General features: G+C 39.1%; 1 protein-coding gene across 1 annotated transcript in view; it reads left to right on the top strand.

Annotated features, from left to right (window-relative positions):
- MALT1 (MALT1 paracaspase) overlaps positions 1-20,583 on the top strand; it is a 60,965-nt gene that overhangs the window by 36,057 nt on the left and 4,325 nt on the right. Inside the window, exons 10-16 of the mRNA XM_077876119.1 lie at positions 3,384-3,587; positions 12,062-12,239; positions 12,990-13,064; positions 13,791-13,918; positions 16,053-16,202; positions 18,513-18,670; positions 19,808-19,933. Of these exons, the coding sequence (XP_077732245.1) occupies positions 3,384-3,587; positions 12,062-12,239; positions 12,990-13,064; positions 13,791-13,918; positions 16,053-16,202; positions 18,513-18,670; positions 19,808-19,933 (1,019 nt within the window). The remainder of the gene's footprint in view (positions 1-3,383; positions 3,588-12,061; positions 12,240-12,989; positions 13,065-13,790; positions 13,919-16,052; positions 16,203-18,512; positions 18,671-19,807; positions 19,934-20,583) is intronic.

The following is a 20,583-nucleotide window of genomic DNA, read 5'->3' as shown; positions in this document are numbered from 1 at the left end:
GTTTTTGAAGAATACATTGCATTAAGCTTTGGAAGATGCCTAGGAGCATGTTAAAATATCTTTCTGAAGTGGTTTTATTACTCTATTGCTTGATCAACTGGCATTTATGTTTCCTTTTTCCAATAAATGGTTTGTGTTCAAGAAGTTGTGGGTGGCTCTTACAGTAAATGTTTTTCTTCAGAAGATTTCTTCCATCTATTTTATCACTTGCAAACCATCATGAATTGCTTATGTAGTTGCTATTTTGAAATTGTCTTTGATTCCTTACCCTTATCTCCTTAACTTCACATTTTACCGCTTCTTTCTCTGTCGTATCTCTAAAGTCTGGCTTTTCCTTTTCTTTTCTACAACCAATTCCTGGAACGGGTCTTTGTCATCTCTTATATTGACCACTGCGGTCTGCTTCTCTGTTCCAAATGCACCGCACTTCGCCTGTCACTAAGGAACTGTTTCACATGTAGATTGGGCAAGGTAAGATTCACTTACCCATCATCTGTATTACCATTAAACTCAAGAAAATGCATTAAGACATTTTAGGAATTGGCCATTAAAAATAGTCATTAGGGAAAATTTTTTTAAAGAGCTATGGTCAACTACCGATACATTTTGAGCCATGTAGTTTTTAAATCGTTGAACCCTGGCCTTCTATAAACTGTGCCAAGTGTTCTTTCTAAATAGATGACTCAATCCATGAATAAAGAATTGACATTAGCAAAAACAACTTAGTTTGACAGCTGGTCCTTTACCCCCCAGACTCCAGTGATTTTTTTTTTCCTGTTATAGTCCTTATAATTGTTTTTTGCCAATAAAACTTAGTCTAGGACATATATAGCATTAAATTATAATATTCCATCAAAAAAACCCTCTGGGATTTACAAATACTTTACTACCTGAAAAACTTTGGGAACCCATGATTTGGGCTGTAAGGTGTAAGCCAGAGACACACATTCTCTTACTTGCCCCCCCACACACAGTTAGAGGTAGATTGCACTGAGTCTGTCACTGTAAATTCTGAGGTCTAAATTCTGAGGGGGTTGATGTGCTAACAAATGCACTGAGAATTTTCTTTCTGTGGATTAGTCAGCTAACAGTCTTGCTGGGTACTTTGGTATATAGTGGGTACTTTGGTATAAGAGTATCGATCTAGGGGATCCCTGGGTGGCGCAGCGGTTTGGCGCCTGCCTTTGGCCCGGGGCGCGATCCTGGAGACCCGGGATCGAATCCCACATCGGGCTCCCGGCGCATGGAGCCTGTTTCTCCCTCTGCCTATGTCTCTGCCTCTCTCTCTCTCTCTCTCTCTGTGACTATCATAAATAAATTTAAAAAAAAAATTAAAAAAAAAAAGAGTATCGATCTAGTTTATTTAAGAAGAAATTAAAACAAAACAAAACAAAACCCTAATGTTAAGTTTTATACTGCCTCCTATTGAAATCTATCCTGAGTGTCCTCAACTTCTACAATGATTCTTAGAACTAAAGCAGTTCAGTAGAAACTATGTCTGAATCCTTATGGGTTTTTTTTTTAAAGATTGATTGATTGATTGATTGATTGATTTATAATGAGAGATACAGAGAGAGAGAGGGAGAGAGAGAAAGAGAGGGAGGCAGAGACACAGGCAGAGGGAGAAGCAGGCTCCATGCAGGGAGCCCGACCTGGGACTCGATCCCAGGTCTCCAGGATCAGGCCCTGGGCTGAAGGTGGCGCTAAACCGTGGAGCCACCGGGGCTGCCCTGAATCCTTATGTTTTAAATAATCTTAATAATTGACCTTTTCTTTTGAATAAAGGATTATCATTTATATAGGACTTGAAGTGACTTTTACTAAAGTAGAAATGCTTAAGTATGATTTCATTTTTCTAAAATAGATATATTCATGGGAATAAGCAACTTGCAAGAAATCTCTAAGAATGTAAATATAGAATAAAGATACCATGACATAAAAGTACTGAGGCTTTTCACACAGTGGGGTTTTCTTTCACTTTGAGAGAGTCCCATTCTTTGAGTTGGTGCTAGTTTTTCTCCAGACCTTGCTTAACACTAGACTTAAATGAAATGTTCTGTGGAAAGAAAAGAAGTTTCCCCGAAAGTTTTAATCCATTTAATGATTTGAAATTTTGGAAATTCTGTTCCCTATTGCAGACATCAAGTCAGCAGTGTGATGATTTGTGCTGGTTTCAATTTCATAAGAGTAGTGTTCATTATAATTTTAAGCAGTGTTTAGGGACAGAGGTTGGTCACCTAGTCCTCACCTGTGTCAGTCAGAGGCTCACACTCCTACCCAGGGCGGCTCCTTGGCCAGTTGGCTGAGTACTGCCACATGCTCTTGCTACACCTTCTCTGCTGTTCCCTTGTGTCTCTGTCATGGTTTGTACCATAATCTGGGCTGCCCATCCCCTACTGCCAGTCTTCAAGAAAAACATCATAACAGGTTACTACTGCCATGGCCTGGTCTCAGATCTTTAACCACTAACCCCACCCCAGACTAGCAAAGGTGTAGTTCTAAAGACCAGCCTTCTACAGCCATTTTGAGACAAGCTATACATGGTAAAGCTAGCTGGTACTTTCTAAGGCATAAATGTAGATCTTTTTGCCCCTTAAAAACATAAAAATTCTTTGTATGATTGATGAGTGTACATCTTTGAACAAAGTCTCTCCACTAAGGTCAGAAAATAAACTGTTAAGATATTCATACAGAAGGTCTTCACATATCCCTAAGGTCACCCAAACCAGGGATTTTTTTTTTTTTTTTTTTTTTTTTTTAAGAAACCAAAAGGAGACAGCACATCAACTGAAAAAATACAGATAGAGTTCTTGTTAAGTCCCTGCTTTTCTCTCGCCTTTGGTTTTCCCCTTACTTGCTCTGACAAGAACTCATCCCGTTCCTCTTTTTGGTATTTCTTTTTTCTTTAGCCTCTTCCACTGTCACCAAACAACCTAATTTGACGGTAACCCAATTACTAATGTTGCTTGTTTAAATTTGCTTCAAACGTCTAGTTGAATATTATATTCTCTACTTTTGTTGTAACTCAATGAAGGTATTAATTCAATACTAGTTACCATACTGATGCATCATATGCAGCTCATAAATATCCTTTGCCTCGTTCTCAAAAGCATCACTAAGTTTGGTTTCAGTTGTTTGAGTTATCAGCCTGTGTTCATCAGTAGAGTTTACTATATAAAGTGGTCTACTCTGTACTGTAAAGTGATAGTTCCAAAATGAAATTAAATAGTAATGAGATCTTATTTGTAAAGCAGACATTTTATTATAATTATGCCATTTCTATAGGTTTTGTTTTAATCTTTATGTCCTCTTCTCAATCTCTCATTCACCTCCCCCCTCCTTTTTTTTTTTTTTTTGTTTTTGTTTTTGTTTTTGTTTAACAGCAAAGGACAAAGTTGCTCTTTTGATAGGAAATATGAATTACTGGGAGCACCCCAAGCTTAAAGCTCCTTTGGTGGATGTATATGAATTGACCAACTTGTTAAGACAACTAGATTTCAAAGTTGTTTCACTCTTGGATCTTACTGAATACGAGATGCGAAATGCCGTGGATGAATTTTTATTACTTTTAGACAAAGGAGTATATGGTAAGATATTTGTAATCTTTGTTTCTATAATTATTTTACTCTTCATTGCACAAGTTATGGTAAGAGATAAAAATCAAAGATTGGGTATGGTAAATACATCTCAATGAAGAATTTTATTCTTGTAAAAGTGATGGATCTGATCTTCATTCTGTAGTTCCATGTGAATAACTACTTAGCTCAATGTCTTTCCTTTCATGTCTCTTGTTTTATCAAAACAATATTATTCTTATTAGAATTCTTTCCTACTTTAGGTGATTTTGTGTGTGTGTGTGTGTGATTTTGTTTTTTATTGATAAGAGCTGAAGTGCAGTGAAGCTTAATGACCAGATGGCAAATTGTGGACTCATATATGTACAGTACTGCTGTGTGTGTGTGTAGGACAAAGGTCATCAAGTGTACATTCTATATGTTTTATTCCTTTTTCTAACTATTGCATGGCATTTTCTTGTCCTTTAATGGGAGCTAGAATTTAGCAAGGATATGTTGGTGAATGGAGCATATGAAAACAATTTGTAAACTAAAGCTCTATACAAACATAGTTAAAGGTGGACCGCCACAAAAATTCTAATGGTAAATAATTTGTAATCATTTTACGCATTCCTCATCTAAATATTAAGAACACCACATGTATGGTAAAGATTTTTTAAAGACACGGAATATGCTGTCAGTATATTTCTTTGGTGACTTCCTTCTTGTAATGGGTATAAGCACAAATGAAAGGCCAGCTGGCTGGCTGGTCTGAGCCGTATCTCACAGGGTGTGCACACTGTGATACCGTGCCGTGGCATTTGACTGCGAGAGGAGTGGCATCTGCAGGCCTATTGTTAGGCATGCTGGTGATAAACAAAAAGTACCAGTTTAGCTCCTATATCTTTCGAATTATTTTACTTCAATAATTTCTAAATTTAGCCTTTAATTTATGATTAGACTAGTATGATGAGGTGAGCTTGGTGGAATTGCTAATGGGTCTCAAAAGAAAATTTTTAATGGAAGAAAAACTTTTTTTTTTCCAATATTTAATATGTCACTGTATATGAGATGGGGAGTCTTAAAATTTTAAATATTTAAATAAGTTTCCTCGTAAATAATAAGGATTACAGTTGTGACACAACTAAATATCTCAAATTTGGGATTTCAGTTATGTTGATGTAGTAATAACATAACCTTCTTTATGAGTATTCACTTTTCTTGTGAAAACATAGACTGTACAAATGTGCCTTTTTGGCAATGGGTGTGCATACTTTTGATCTAGATTAAGAGGGTGGTTTGATTCTTTCTCTCAAATAATTTATCTCCGTTTATAAAGTACCAAGAAAAGGCTTCTAAAACGTCACTGAAAGGAATGAGGCAAAAGGGAAAAATATTAACCAACTTAGAGTTTAGGTTGGTGAAGTATTTTATAAAGATCTATTTATTTATTTGAGAGAGAGAGAAAGCATGGAGGTAGGGGCAGAGAGAGAGGGAGAGAGTCTCAAGCAGACTCTGCACTGAGCACAGAGCCTGATGCAGGGCCCGACCCCACAATGCTGAGATCATGACCTGAGCTGAAACCAAGAGTCAGACACTTATCTGACTGAGCCACCCAGGCGCCCCAGGTTGGTGAAGTATTTTAAGAATGAGGGAATTACATGAAGTATTGGGTACTTGATTATTCTCATTTCTTACTGACACTATCACCTTAGCTTTAAGCCCTTTGCCTAGCTAGCTCTTTAAATCAAAGCTTTTAATGCCCTTTCAAAGTAGAGAATCCAAAATATTAGAAAGCTGTGGCAAGAACAGCTCAGCTAATGCTGAGGCTTTGCCCCAGTATAAAAACATCATCCTGATCCTGGAGACCTGGGATCGAGTCCCACATTGGGCTTCCCTGCTTGGAGCCTGCTTCTCCCTCTGCCTGTGTCTCTCTCTGTGTCTCTCACGAATAAATAAATTTAAAAAGCCTTTAAAAAAAAAATCATCTTGGAGTATGGAATACATAAGCATATTAAAGCAAAATAGCAGCTTAAGAAAGCTAGAAGACTTTTAAGTCCTACTGATTTGTGTCTCAACAGAGTAGCTGCATTATACTTTGAAGGATTATGAACCCCAGACATCTGGCACATGTGCATAGCATGTAAGTGTGGTGAGGCTTGAGGGCGAAGGCCTTCCTCCTGCACTGTGTCTTTACCTCCAATTGGCAGCCCCGGGTCATGGCTGTATCCTGCGGGGTGGAGGAGGCTGGGGCAGAGCCATGGGAGCTTCAGCATGAACAGCTCTAGAGGTGGAAAGCATACACACTCAGGCTTATGCCCTTTTGTCATGTTGCCCGTGGGTTTGTAAGAGGAACAAAAATTGCCACAGAACAAAAAATAGGCAATTCACTTTTAAAACATATATAAACATAGAAAACACACTCTAAGAACAGGAATAACTGATTTCTACTACATGTCCTTGCAGACAAATGAAGATAAAGATTTCCAGTTATCATATGTGGAAGGCTCTGATAGGGAGCAACTGGCCTGGTATCTCCCCCACCGGTGCCTTCCTGCACTCACTGCTCACCGCAGCTCAGCTGTGCTTTTCTGGAGAAGGATATTGGAGGAGTCTGCTCAGAATAAGGCAAAAGCCTGGTTTATTCTGGGGGAGCCGTTCGTTTCAGCAGAGCTCGGTGGTGAAGCAGGAGGCCTTAAGTAAACTCGTTCATGTCCAGCGCTAGGGCTTTTCTACTGACCAGTGTAACTAGAACAGAGTTAACTTTTATAAGCAAGAGTTTCTGAAGTGGATAGACTAACCTGATGAGGTGATTGCAGAATAAAGAAGATAAAATAATTATCCCTGTGCCTGGCCTACTAAAAGCATTGTGGCTGTTGTTACCATTTCCTGAATTCCAGTTTTCCTTCATCTTTAGATGGGAGATTTGAACCAGATAGTATTCCACTGCAGGCCTCAATTAGAGAGACCCGGCTTTCACGTGTTGTTACCTATTAAGATTCAGCCTAAGATTTCATTTGGGGGCGGGGGAGAAGGAGTTTTCAAAATGATAGTGTAGTGAAGCCATGAAAAACCAGTACACTGACGTTTTGTATTTTCTGAGAATAAAGTTAACTAGAAAGCCAGTAGTAGGGCGCCTGGGTGGCTCAGTGGTTGAGCATCTGCCTTCAGCTCAGGGGGTGATCCCAGGGTCCTGGGTCGAGTCCCACGTCAGACTCCCTGCGGGGAGCCTGCTTCTCCCTCTGCCTGTGTCTCTGCCTCTCTCTCTCTCTGTGTCTCTCATGAATAAACAAAATCTTTTAAGAAAGAGACAGGGAGGGCAGCCCTGGTGGCGCAGCGGTTTAGCACCACCTGCAGCCCAGGGCGTGATCCTGGAGACCCTGGATCGAGTCCCACGTCAGGCTCTCTGTATGATGCCTGCTTCTCCCTCTGTCTGTGTCTCTGCCTCTCTCTCTCTCTGTATCTATGAATAAATAAATAAAATCTTAAAAAAAAAAAAAAAGAAAGAGACAGGGAGAGAGAGGGAGGGAGAGGGCAGGGAGGAAGGAAACCAGCAGTAGATTATTAAGAGACAGTATAGTGGAGCACAGTGGTTGATCTGGCCGGTGTCCAAATTCTGTTTCCGTCACCTGTTGGTCATGTGGATTTATGTGAGCTCTTATATCTCTCAGTGTCTCAGTATTTCCATCTGTAAAAGGGAGATGACAATATTATCTACCTACTTATGAGAAATATATTATGAGGGTTATAGGAGGTGAGAACCATATAATTAAAGCAAGCACTTTATTCAGAAAGTGCCAGGCACAGAGGAAGAGCTCTGTAGGTGACGGTGGTGGCGGTGGCAGATGTCCTCATCAGCACCTTGCTAGGTGCTGCAGCTCAGCTCCAGTGGGACAATCTTCCATCCAAACAATGATTTTCTCTGTAGGCAAGAAGAAATATCTGTAATGAACTATATTCTTGGAAATCGTGTTCCCAAGAAATCAAATTCCCTGAAGTTCTAATCGATAGGATTATATTTCTAACCACATGAAGTTTTTTGTCACTTATGAAGATGCCTATGTTGTGTGCCTCTCCTTGAGTGATGGGATAGTCGATTCAATTAATAAGCAGTACTAGACATGCAATCCTTAAAATACCATGCTTTGATCTAATTTATTTTACATAAAAATGTTTAATCTCCCACAATGTCGTTCGGATATAGACTTTGATGCAAAATGTTTTTCATAAGTCATTTTGGGGTAGACAAAAGGTATTTTGTTCTAAGTGTCTTAGTGATTGCAGAGCAGGATTTATGGCTCTGAAATAACGGACCACACTTAGGTTTCCCTGCTCGATGGAGGGCGAACCTTCCCTTGAAGTTGGTGCTTCTCCCAAGTTACAAGTCTTGCTACAGACAGTTGTGTTCCGTGATGCAGATGCAATGGAGGCAATCCATGAGCCTCCTGGCTGGCTGGCTTATGTAAGAAAGCCAGTTGTAGAAATGGTACAATTTCTGTTGCATATCAGACCCTTTATGGAAAGTTCTCTAGCTCTGCCTCTGTCCTGATTGGTTTGCATTGTTCATTTAATGCATTCAAAAAATATGTTCCTTATTACATTATAGCCCAGATAAAGGAGTATGCTAGGTGTTGAAGGACATTCAGAAAATAAAGAACATGATTTATACTCTCAAAATTATTTTTTAAAGATTTTATTTATTCATGAGAGACCCACAGAGAGAGGCAGAGACACAGGCAGAGGGAGAAGCAGGCTCCCTGTGGGGAGCCCAATGCAGGCCTCAATCCCAAGACTCCAGGATCATGCCCTGAGCTGAAGGCAGGCTCTCAACTGCTGAGCCACCCAGGTGTCCCTATACTCTCAAAATTATAAATCCCTAAATATAATGAGAAAAAAATGCCTTTTTGGAGTCCAGACACCTATCAGCTATGTGATTTTAAGCAAGTCTATTTGATCTCTTTAGAATTTCCTCATCTCTAAAATAGGGGTATAAGTCATTTAAAGATTGCTGTATGGATCAAAAATCAGTTCATGGATATGAAGGTGCTTCCAAAACCATGAAAAAGCTATACCAGCTTGGAAGCTTAATGTCTATTATGATTTTTATCCAAGAAATTAAATATACATAGAACTGTAGGGTGTCCATAAAAGCCAGTATGTGAGGGACGCATATTTACAAAGCTGTGCATTGGTTACCTAACTCCAGATCTCTTCCCCTACCCCAGAAAGAATCCCCATGTCTCTCCGCACTCACTCTTCATTCCTTCTTATCCCAAACCCCTGGCAACAACACAACTCCTTTCTAGCTTTATGGATTTGCCTTTTTTGAGACCTTCCATAGAATGGAATCATTCCATACGTGTCCTTTTGTGACTGTTTTTTTTTCACTTAGCATAATGTTTTCAAGGTTCATCCATGTTGTTGCTTTACTATTATGGCTGGGTCATCATCCACTGTGTGGACGCATCACATTTCCTCTCATCAGCAGGTGGACATCTAGGCTGTTTAAATGGTGTAGATACTGTGAATAGCACTGCCTTGAACATTCGTGTACACAGTCTTGTGTGGACACACGTTTTCAGGCCTCTTGGGTGTATGTTCCTGGGATTGCAATTCCTGGGTATATGATAATTCTAAGTTTAACTTTTTGAGGAACTGCCTAACCTCCTTCCAGGGTGCTTGCACTGTTATGTATTCCCACCAGAAATAAGTGAAGTTTCCACTTTCTCTGCCTCCTTGCCAACACTCGTTACTGCCTGTGTCTTCATTACAGCCGCCCTAGGAAGTGTAAAGTGGTATTTCATCGTTTTTGTTTTGCTCTGCTTTTTTTTTTTTGTTTTGCATGTGCTTTTTTGCATTTGTATATCCTCTTGGGAGAAATGTTTATTCAGGTCCTTTGCCCATTTTTTACTTGGGGATTTGCCTTCTAATGGTCAAATTGAAGGGTTCTTTATGTACATACTCTAGGTACAAGTTGTCCTTTTAGATACGTGATTTGCAAACATTCTCCCTCATTCTTCAGGTTATCTTTTCATGTACTTGATCTCTGTTGTTTAGTGAATTAAATCCACTCCCTGTGTCATGATTTTCAGAATGCTCCCAATCAGTGCACTCTTACTCCCATTTACAATGATAATTTGATTCCTTGCCAGGCTGGTGTCCTTTCTATTAGCTGTCATTCCAGGTCCACACCTCGTTTCTCTTACCCCCTGCCTGTAATGAAGCTCACTCTTTCTCTGCCTTCCCACATTGTACCCATTGACTCTCAGGGCCACCCATTGCTGTGTCACTGCACCCTGAGTCCTCTCTGCATCTACTCCAATCGTGCAAGGTTTCCTTAATCACACAATTTATGGTATTTTATGGTATTTCATTATTTACTGACTTTTTTTGTTTTTTGACTAACAGCACAAGCACGAGCAGGCCTGAATGAGTTGAGAGTTCCCTGGAGCAGGAACTTTGTCTTCCTTTTCTTTTGCGTTTCTTTTGGCACATACACGGTTTCATTCAGGGCACAGAGGTGGAATAAACCCACCTGAATAAATGAATGTGCCCATTCTGACTTTTTTTTTTTTTTTTTACCTGAAAGGTGACATGAAAAAAACCTATTTCTCATTTTAGTAGGAGTTTGAGAACAGTAGACCTGGGTCCTGCCCTCTAGGACCAAATGAAGCAAGTTGCTTAATGTTCAGAGCCACATTCTTTGTTAGGAATTGGGGCTATAGGGATCCCTGGGTGGCGCAGCGGTTTGGCGCCTGCCTTTGGCCAGGGCGCGATCCTGGAGACCCGGGATCGAATCCCACATTGGGCTCCCGGTGCATGGAGCCTACCTCTCCCTCTGCCTGTGTCTCTGCCTCTCTCTCTCTCTGTGACTATCATAAATAAATAAAAATTAAAAAAAAAAAAGGAAGTGGGGCTATAGATACAAAGGATTAGCTTTCCTGTTGTTCCCTGTCTAAATCCCATTTTATTGTTGACATTAGAGTATATCCTAGAAAGAAGTCATCATATCCAGAATACTGAGATAAAAAAATTAGTGGGCCCAAAAGACCACATGCTCAGGGGAACATGTCTTCACAAGTATTTCTGTCAGATATTTTTATAAAGAAGCCCATACTGATATTTTGGGTGTTGTTGTTGTTGTTTTACAGCCAAAACAGACTTCTTTTTAAGAAAATGTTGAGTTGGGCAGCCCAGGTGGCCAGTGGTTTAGCGCTGCCTTCAGCCCAGGGTGTGATCCTGGAGACCCAGGATCGAGTCCCACGTCGGGCCCCCTGCCTGGAGCCTGCTTCTCCCTCTGCCTGTGTCTGTCTGTCTGTCTCTCTCTCTCTCTCTCTGTGCCTCTCATGAATAAATAAATAAAATCTTGAAAAAAAAAAAAAAGAAAATGTTGAGTTGTTTGGTGCAGTTTTTATAGTATTTCTTGGTATAGAAATAATGACTCATCTATGAAATACTTTAGAACCCAGACTTTAGATTATTAATTCAAGAGACTCTAGATGGAAAATTAATGATATTTATATCTCATAACAGAAAGGAAAAAATAATCCATGAAATCAGATTTTCCTTCTCTGCTTAGAAAAAGCTACATTTATATTTTTATAGCCCTTACTAACATTATGTGGAAGTGCCTGCAGAATTTCTTATATTGGATATTACCATTGCAATATCCATCTGAATTGTGTTTATTTGTTCATCTGTTAAAACTTGCTAAGCTCCTGCTGTGTCCCAGGAATACACAGATAAAGATAATACTGTCCTTGCTCTGGGGGAGCTCCTGGTCTCATAGAGGAGACAAATGAGTCACCAAAGAAGTCTTAATTAAGCCTTTTTCTTTTTTATATACATCATGAGATAAAATTGTATTCTGTGTTATACCATTGGTTATAAATGTGTTATTTTTATGAATTAAAATACACTTTAGGGGTCACCCGGGGGACTCAGTGGTTGAGCATCTGCCTTTGGCTCAGGTCATGATCCCGGGGCTCCTGGGATCGAGTCCCACATGGAGCATCCTGCAGGGAACCTGCTTCTTCCTCTGCCTGTGTCTCGTCTCTCATGAATAAATAAATAAAATCTTTAAAAAAATAAAATATACTTTAGAACAGCATCTCAATGTTGGTCTTGAAAACCATTGTCAAAATATTTTTCCATGCAAGGATGCCTGGGTGGCTCAGTGGTTGAGCATCTGCCTTTGGCTCAGGTCAAGACCTTGGGGTCCCGGGATCGAGTCCCACATCAGGCTCCCCAAAAGGAGCCTGCTTCTCCCTCTGCCTGGGTCTCTACCTCTCTCTGTGTGTCTCTCATGAATAAATAAAATCTTTTAAAAAAATTTTTCTGTGCAAACTTAGTTAACATTGACTGTGTTTATAATTGAGTATCTCTTAAATAAACTTGCATTAACTTGAAGAAAACTAAAGTCTAGGTTTCTCTCTAAAGAGTGCTCCATGCATGTTCAGAGTGCAAACTAGAATTAATTTTTACATCTTTTCTTTTTTCCTTTCCAGGATTATTATATTATGCGGGGCATGGTTATGAAAACTTTGGCAACAGCTTTATGGTCCCTGTTGATGCCCCAAATCCATATAGGTCTGAAAACTGTCTATGTGTACAAAATATACTGAAACTGATGCAAGAGAAAGAAACTGGACTCAACGTGTTCTTGTTGGACATGTGTAGGAAAAGGTAAACTGCCTCATCTTTGTTAAACAAAGTTCCCTGGAGTTAGGTAAATATCAGCCTTGAGAGTTAAATCTGAGACAAACCTGGGAATTCTAAGGAGCACTTAAGCTTGTGAGTTTGTAATTAGATTGAAACCGACTAAGAAGGAAACTAAGGGAAAAATACATGTTCTATGTATTTAATTACTTTAACTTTTTTCCTAGTTGTTAGAGAACAGAAGTGAGAAACTCAGAGGTGTGGGTATTTATTCATACCTCAGAACACCTGCAGATGTGTCTAGTAATTGGTGCATTCGTTTCTCCAGGAATTGATAGAAGCAGCCCCCGCAGAGGGGGGGCCTCTGGCAGTCCTGGGCTCGCATATACAGAAAGGGTTTGGGTCCCAGTTGTTGGCCACCGTGTTACTAGGGAATAGAACCAGTGATTATCCCTCTCCGAAATATGGTTTTGTACTTGCTCAGCATTTACCGATCAAAAACCAGTGCCAGAGTTCAGATATAACTCCGGTTTTGAAGCAAACCAGAGAGCGGATGATGTGGCTGTTGGCTGTCTCAACAGCAGAGGAGCCCTGGGTTATTTGGGGCAAATATGTGCCTGATTTGATAATAGGAATTTTGAATCTATAATCTTAATTTATGTGTAATTGAATAGCATTCTCAGATTTTGCATCATATTATTATTTATGCTCTCTTTAAATACTGCTTAATTTTTTTCACATTTGTATCTATCCTCCTTCCTCCTCCCTTTTAAATAGAAACGACTATGATGATACCATCCCAATCTTGGATGCACTAAAAGTCACCGCCAACATTGTCTTTGGATATGCCACGTAAGGAAATTTTGCATTTGTGTTCAAGATGCCTTCATTTTTCAATGACTTCCTTTTGATTATAGGTTAGAAGCCTAGATATATCTGTAGAAATGTAGGCATACATTTTCGTCCCTAATATTCTTAATAGGACAAATGAGTTAAGTAATTGACTTTTACTCCTCGTATCTTGGCATCTTCTTTTTACTAAACGCGAGAGCATTTAGTTCCTGCTTAAAAATTAACTTTTTTTTCCTAAGATTTTATTTATTCATGAGAGACACCGAGAGAGGCAGAGACAGAAGAGGGCTCCCTGTGAGACTCTATCCCAGGACCCCAGGATCATGACCCAAGCCAAAAGCAGCCGCTCAACCACTGAGCCACCCAGGTGCCCTACAGATTAACTCTTTAGGGATCCCTGGGTGGCGCAGCGGTTTGGCGCCTGCCTTTGGCCCAGGGCGTGATCCTGGAGACTCGGGATCGAATCCCACATTGGGCTCCCGGTGCTTGGAGCCTGCTTCTCCCTCTGCCTGTGTCCCTGCCTCTCTCTCTCTCTCTCTCCGTGTGACTATCATGAATAAATAAATTAAAAAAAAAAAAAAGAAAAAAAAAAAAGATTAACTCTTTAATGAGAGTGTCATTCAAAAGGCAGAGAGGCAAGCAAATGAGGCTCATCAGTATTTATATAAGCCCCACGTGGCAACTGTTAACTTTTTAAAAATTTTCTGTCTTTTTGCTGTGTTTAAGGTGTCAAGGAGCAGAAGCTTTTGAAATCCAGCATTCTGGGTTGGCAAATGGAATTTTCATGAAATTTTTAAAAGATAGGTTATTAGAAGACAAGAAAATTACTGTGTTACTGGATGAAGTTGCAGAAGGTAAAATAAATAAAGAGAAAGCTACCCAGGGTTCTCTGATAATTATTTTATTCCTACTGTTATTGTGCAGGTTTGGAATTAGTATTTATTTTTGTAAAACAATTTTTTCTAGAATGTTCAGCAGCACTCCTGTTTTGCTTCTTCCTCCCTCCTCCTTTCCCTGGTGACTGAGCTCTGTGCCATCTCTGCAGCATGATCCAGCTGCAAAGCTGGTCCCAGGCAAGACTGGAATCTGTGAAGTTTCATCCTCACTGCTCTGTGCCTCAAGCCTAGTGCAGAGAAAAAAAAAAAAAAAAAAAAAACATCCAGAGAGCATCCTCTCCCTGTAACAGACAGATACAACTTTATAGAAATTTTGAGGCCCTAGTGGAGAAGCCTGGGTTCATTTTTTTCATGATGGACTTATGGGTTTGTTTGTTTTTTTAAGATTTTATTTATTCATTCATGAGAGACACACAGAGAGGGCCAGAGACACAGGCAGAGGGAGAAGCAGGCTCTTTGCAGGGAGCCCAAAGCAGGACTCGATCCCGGGATCATGCCCTGAGCTAAAGGCAGATGCCCAACCACTGAGCCACGTAGGCATCCCGACTTAGTGTTTTTTTTTTTTTTTAAAGATTTTATTTATTCATGAGAGACACACACAGAGAGAGAAAGAGAGGCAGAGACACAGGCAGAGGGAGAAGCAGGCTCCATGCAGGGAGCCTGATGTGGGACTCGATCCCAGGTCTCCAGGATCAGGCCCTGGGCTGAAGGCGGCGCTAAACCGCTGAGCCACCCGGGCTGCCCCTTAGTGGTTTTTAAATTCTGCTTTCAGGACACAATCCTAGATGGCTAACATCATGTCTTCCATTTCCTTCTCTGCCTTTTCCTTCTCGGGATAATGTTATGCTCCCATCGGGTGCTGAACAAGTACATACCCTACTATACCAGTAGACTGCCAGGTATTTTTTTGAAATGCCATTTTAAAAACCATACCCAAAGGCAATTCTTTTATGAACTAGCCCATGGAAAATGGAGTTTCATGGGTGTTCCAAAGATGGCATGTAGAGGATAAGGTATGTGAGTATTTCACTAAGAGCTGTGAGTCACCTTTGTTTATTTTCATATTTTTATCTGTGTGTAGATCTCTTAGCTGGATCACCTGACTTAACCACTTTCCCATTTAACATAGCCAGATCTTTGACCTCCCCCCACCATCCTGCTTCAACCGGAAAAGTTCTGCTTTCATCTGTTTTTTATATTTAGCTTCTATTTAAGAATAGATTCTTCTCTTTCAGAATCTTAGTTTTACCTCTTTTTTTTTTTCAGTTAAGTAACTACATACCAGGGGCCAGATATTATTACTTTATGACTTTATTAATTAATAATAATAATAAATAATAATAAAAATAGAAGTAAGAGAAACTATAATTTATTCATATTAAAGAATATGATATATATGGCTTTGTAAATTTAAATTTATGTTTATCAATTGTCACAAGTCCTTGCCTAAAACATGTTGGGTGAAAACACAAAGCATGCATACAGCATAACATTTGTTAAGCTTAAAACCTAAAACATTGGCATAAACTACTTACCAGTGCCTATGCATGAGTGAAAATTAAGATATGCACGGGAATATACATACTACATTGGATGGTGCTTATTTTGAGTCAGGGGAGAGAGGACTTATGGTGATTTAGCCATATCAGTGGTTGTAACACATTATTTCTTGAAGATATCTGAGATAAAGATGGCATGATATCTTCCTTTCTCATAGATAAGTAGTCATTTGTTTACTAAATACATGTATTTCTCAGCAGAGTATAGACATAAAATTACCATGTCTACCCTTGTAGTAAAGAATATACTTCTAGATCTTTGTAAATGTTAAAGCTTCAAATATTAGGGATACGATAATAGAATTATAGAAGATAAAAGCTAAAAGGGGGCCTTTAGAAGTGGCCTGGCCCAATATTTTCTCTGTTTGCTCATTACTTTGAACCGTGCCTGGCACATAGTACGTGTTCAAGAAAATAGTTGTTGAGTGCGTGAGTGATACTGAGGCCGTAACTGGATTTGCTGGAGAATTCTTGACTTAAATATTTTAAACACAGAAAGATTGTGGTCTTAATACTTATTTCTTATCTTTCAGATATGGGGAAATGTCACCTTACCAAAGGCAAACAGGCTCTAGAGATCCGGAGTAGCTTATCTGAAAAGAGAGCACTTACTGACCCGATTCAGGGAACAGCCTATTCCGCAGAATCTCTGGTTCGGAATCTACAATGGGCCAAGGCACATGGTATGGTGACGTCTGGCTTTTTGTGAGATTTTTCTATACTATGCTGCATTAAATGATGAAGGAGATTTTTTCTCTCCTGAATAAATAGTTTTCCTCTTGATTTTGTAGTGAAAATATTTTAGCCTGGTGGGCAAACCCAAGACTAAACAACTTATGTAATATACAGTCCCTTAGATCCTATTCTTTTGTGAGCTGTTGGAAGTGTGCTATTTGAAAAATCAGACAGGTTTGGGTTCTGATCCTGTCTCTACCACTGGATAAGCACGTTACCTATAAATGGGGACAAAAAATAATACCTGGTAAGGTTGCTGGGCTTGAATGAGATCACACACGTAAATAGAGAAGCACGCTCGTCAGCAAATACTACGTGCTCATAAATATTACTGAGTATTCTCTGTCTTTGACTCTTGAATCCATGAGTCAGTGAGCAAGACAATAGAAGGTGAGGTGGAAATCATACCCGTAACTTCATTACCCTGGGTAATTCTATGTGACTTAGTGAAAAAGTAAGTTTAAATTATTGACCGAAATGAAGATTTTAGATTTGTTGTGAGTCCCAAATATCTATATTATGTATCCCTTACTGTAGATAATTGAAAGTTGTATTCGTTGAACTTCTATATAATATCTTTCCTTTTCTAGTAGTCTGTTCTCTAAGATATATTTTTGGTAAATATGTTAAAGCACATTAAAATAAAATGCCACAAATATAGTGTCTTGGTTTTTCAGATAGTTGGATAAGTAATTGAAATGAAAAAAAAAAAAAAAGAAAGAAATTGATTCTTTTCCTTTAAAAAAAGCCCTAAACAACAACAGTAACAAAATCGTGGTGGTAAAAATCAACAGTAAATACAACCTTTATGAAATGAAACAAAGAGAGCATTTCTTTACTTGCTGTATGAGATGCTGCTGAATTCATGAATTGCCTGCCTAATAAAGCCAATTAGGACTTCGCATTAAAAAAAAAGAAAGAAACTTTAGACATGGGCTCGTCCAATATTTTTATCTGTTCTTTACTTTGAACTATGCCTGGCACATACTAGGTGTTCAGGAAAATAGTTGTTGAGTGAGTAAGTGATACTGAAAACATCACTGGATTTGCAGGATAGTTCTTGGCCTAAATATTTAAAACATAATGAAAAAATTGTGGTCTTAAAATAATACTTAATTCTTATCTTTTAGATATGGGTAAATGTCACCTTACCAAAGGCGAACAGGCTCTAGAGACGTGGAGAGTTTGTCTAGAAAGAGCTTTTTTTTTTTTTTTGTAACAGATTTGGTATTTTTTATGTTAAAGAGCGCACGCAAAGTGGTAAAAGGAAAAACATTAAGACTCCCTCAGTTAATCATCAAAGGATGCAAATTCAGCCTACACAATTGAGAATATATTAATAATTAAGAAACAAATACAGGGTGGCACAGCAGTTTAGCGCCTGCCTTTGGCCCAGGGCACGATCTTGGAGACCCAGGATCGAATCCCACGTTGGGCTCCCGGTGCATGGAGCCTGCTTCTCCCTCTGCCTGTGTCTCTGCCTCTCTCTTTCTCTCTCTCTCTGTGACTATCATAAATAAATAAAATTTTTTAAAAATAAATAAATAAATAAGAAACAAATACAGAAAATGGTAAACTTAAGTAGTAATTAGAGAAAATAAAATTAAAACTATGATAGTACAGTTTTTCCTTTTTAATACCATCAACTAGGTACACACTTTGAAAATTAATGTTACTTCATTTTGGAAATGTTATGGTGAGATCTATTTATATTCTATATAAAAGGAGATGTCACATGTGTGAGGGACCTTCGAGTAGCTGTATCTAATAATCCTAAAGCATTAAGTACATATATATTCGAAATAATGACTATGATAGAAAAACAATTAAACCCAGAAATACCACAGATACTCAAGAGTAGTGGAATTGTTCAAAGTAACAAATATTCAGTGACATTATGCTTTCTTAACTGTTTTCATGAAGATTGAGGGAACAGTGAAAATTTATCTACAACTGTATGGATACTTTCGATTCCTACTGTGAAAGTTACATATGCAGAGGGATGAGAACTATAAGGAAATAGTCAATGAAAGATTCTTATTTGCTTGACCAGCAGAACATGGGGCTTTTTTTTTTTTCTCTTTCTTTAAGTGCATGCATGTGTGTCTGTGTGTTTTTCAACAATGTGTTATAGAACATTTTTAAGCGAAAGCAGAAGCTCTCACTATATTTTGTCCCATAAAGAACAATTGCCTGTTGCTTATCAGAACACTTACCAAGCACTTCTCAAATAAGTTGTTCTTTTTGTTCTTTTTCAGAACTCCCAGAAAGTATGTGTCTTAAATTTCAGTGTGGCGTTCAGATTCAGTTAGGGTTTGCCGCCGAGTTCTCCAATGTCATGATAATCTACACGAGCATAGTCCACAAGCCACCCGACGTGGTGATGTGCGACGCCTATGTCACCGATTTCCCTCTTGTAAGAACCCCCTTTCTTCTTTTACTCAAAATAGGACGGTATAGCGTCACTTACTAAAGACTAAACATATGGAAACTTAAAGTTGATGGTAAATTTAAAGGAAATATGAGTACATATATATTCCATTTATCTAAATACTTATTTGTATTTTAGTATTATTAGTATTTAGCATTAGTCTGTTTTTCATATTTAATATATATTATATTACATTTAAAAACTAACCCCCCAAATATGCTAAATTTATCAAATTTAGGAATGGCTAAAGTTCACCTAGGAAAGAAGCCTTTAATTTCCTTAGCCCTGAGGAGGATATCAAGTGTGAAGAAGTAAAATTATAGTATATTGGAAGCATAGAAATTTAGTTGTTTTTTCTGAAAATTAAGATATCATCATTTATTTCATTTATTTCCGTTGGCCTAAAGAAGCCAATAAATAGTGCTCCTCTTTCCTACATGACTGTAGTAAATTGAGAAGTAAGCAAGGAGCAAGACAAATCCAGAACATCACCCTTGCTACTGATAAAGGCTTCACAGAGGACACTGCTTTGTGTGAGAGCAAACGGTCCAGCCCTGAACCCCAGATTAGACAGGTCTGTCTACCAACCCTGACAGTGCTGGACTCGCTTGGGCCTCCTGGGCGTTGGGCAGGGAGAGCCTGAGGCCTTCTCTCTGAAGTTCCAGAACAGATCTCCCGCTCTCAGCCAGGGCTTGGCTCTTAGAGAAGAAAAAGGGAAGGGCTGCCTGTATGTACACGTCCATTTATTCTTTTTAAATATATGAATCATGTAAATCCCCCTACACCTTCCCAAAAGTGTTGAGTGAGCAGGAAGAGAATCCAGGAGTCACACACTAACAGGGCTGGAACCCTAAAGGAAGCTCAAGTGGACTAAGAAGTACTCCTAGGGGTAGTTTGAAAGTAACTAGCCTTGCAGAGCTAACTTTTTAAATGTATCTGTGCACAATTTAGAATTCCTGTTAGACTCTAGAATGTCGTTCTTACAGTTTCTTTAGTCCTAGCAAAGGGCTCACCTCTCAGGCCAAAATTCATGAGAGAGCAATACCTGTTCAGATAGTTTACTGTCATAGACTACGTTGTGACCTAAGTGATTTCATTAATAACGTCTGCTGATTTTCACAGGATTTAGATATTGATCCAAAAGATGCAAATAAAGGGACGCCTGAAGAAACTGGCAGCTATTTAGTATCCAAGGATCTTCCCAAGCATTGCCTCTACACTAGGCTCAGTTCGCTGCAAAAATTAAAGGTTATTACTTGTCCTGTTTATAACTACTAACTTAATGAAAGTGAAAGTTCATGTTGGTGTGTGACACTTGTATTAGTTTATAGATGAGCTGCTTCATTGGTATTAAATTGAAGTAGAGGTAAGTGGTACACAGTGCGTCTCATCAGTGACCCTTGCATATTCTGTTCTGTCCCTGGTAGTGGCCTGAGGGTTTTTGTGTGAGAGCACATGTGATTACTCTCCACATTTTTGAAAACTTAGAGATACAGAGCATGGTCTGCTTTTAAATACCTTCACATCGGGCAGCCCTGGTGGCACAGCGGTTTGGCGCCGCCTGCAGCCCAGGGCCTGATCCTGGAGAACCAGGATTAAGTCCCATGTCGGGCTCCCTGCATGGAGCCTGCTTCTCCCTCTGCCTGTGCCTCTGCCTCTCTCTCTCTCTCTCTCTCTTTGTGTCTCTCATGAATAAATAAATAAAATCTTTAAAAAAAAGATACCTTTGCATCTTCAAGTAATCATTTCCTAGTTAAGGAACAACACAGACTATTGTCATCCTATTCCTAGCTAATCTACCTGCAGTCTCCTTTGTCTTTGTAATAACCCTAATGATCGGATTCAGTGGTATTTCTCCACCTGGGACTGTGGATTATTATTTCATGTTTTTTAAAACA

This window comes from Canis aureus, chromosome 1 (assembly GCF_053574225.1).
Source record: "Canis aureus isolate CA01 chromosome 1, VMU_Caureus_v.1.0, whole genome shotgun sequence".
NCBI classification, from domain to species: domain Eukaryota; kingdom Metazoa; phylum Chordata; class Mammalia; order Carnivora; family Canidae; genus Canis; species Canis aureus.
Note: the sequence above shows the minus strand (reverse complement) of the source record. Positions and strands in the feature narration are given on the sequence as shown.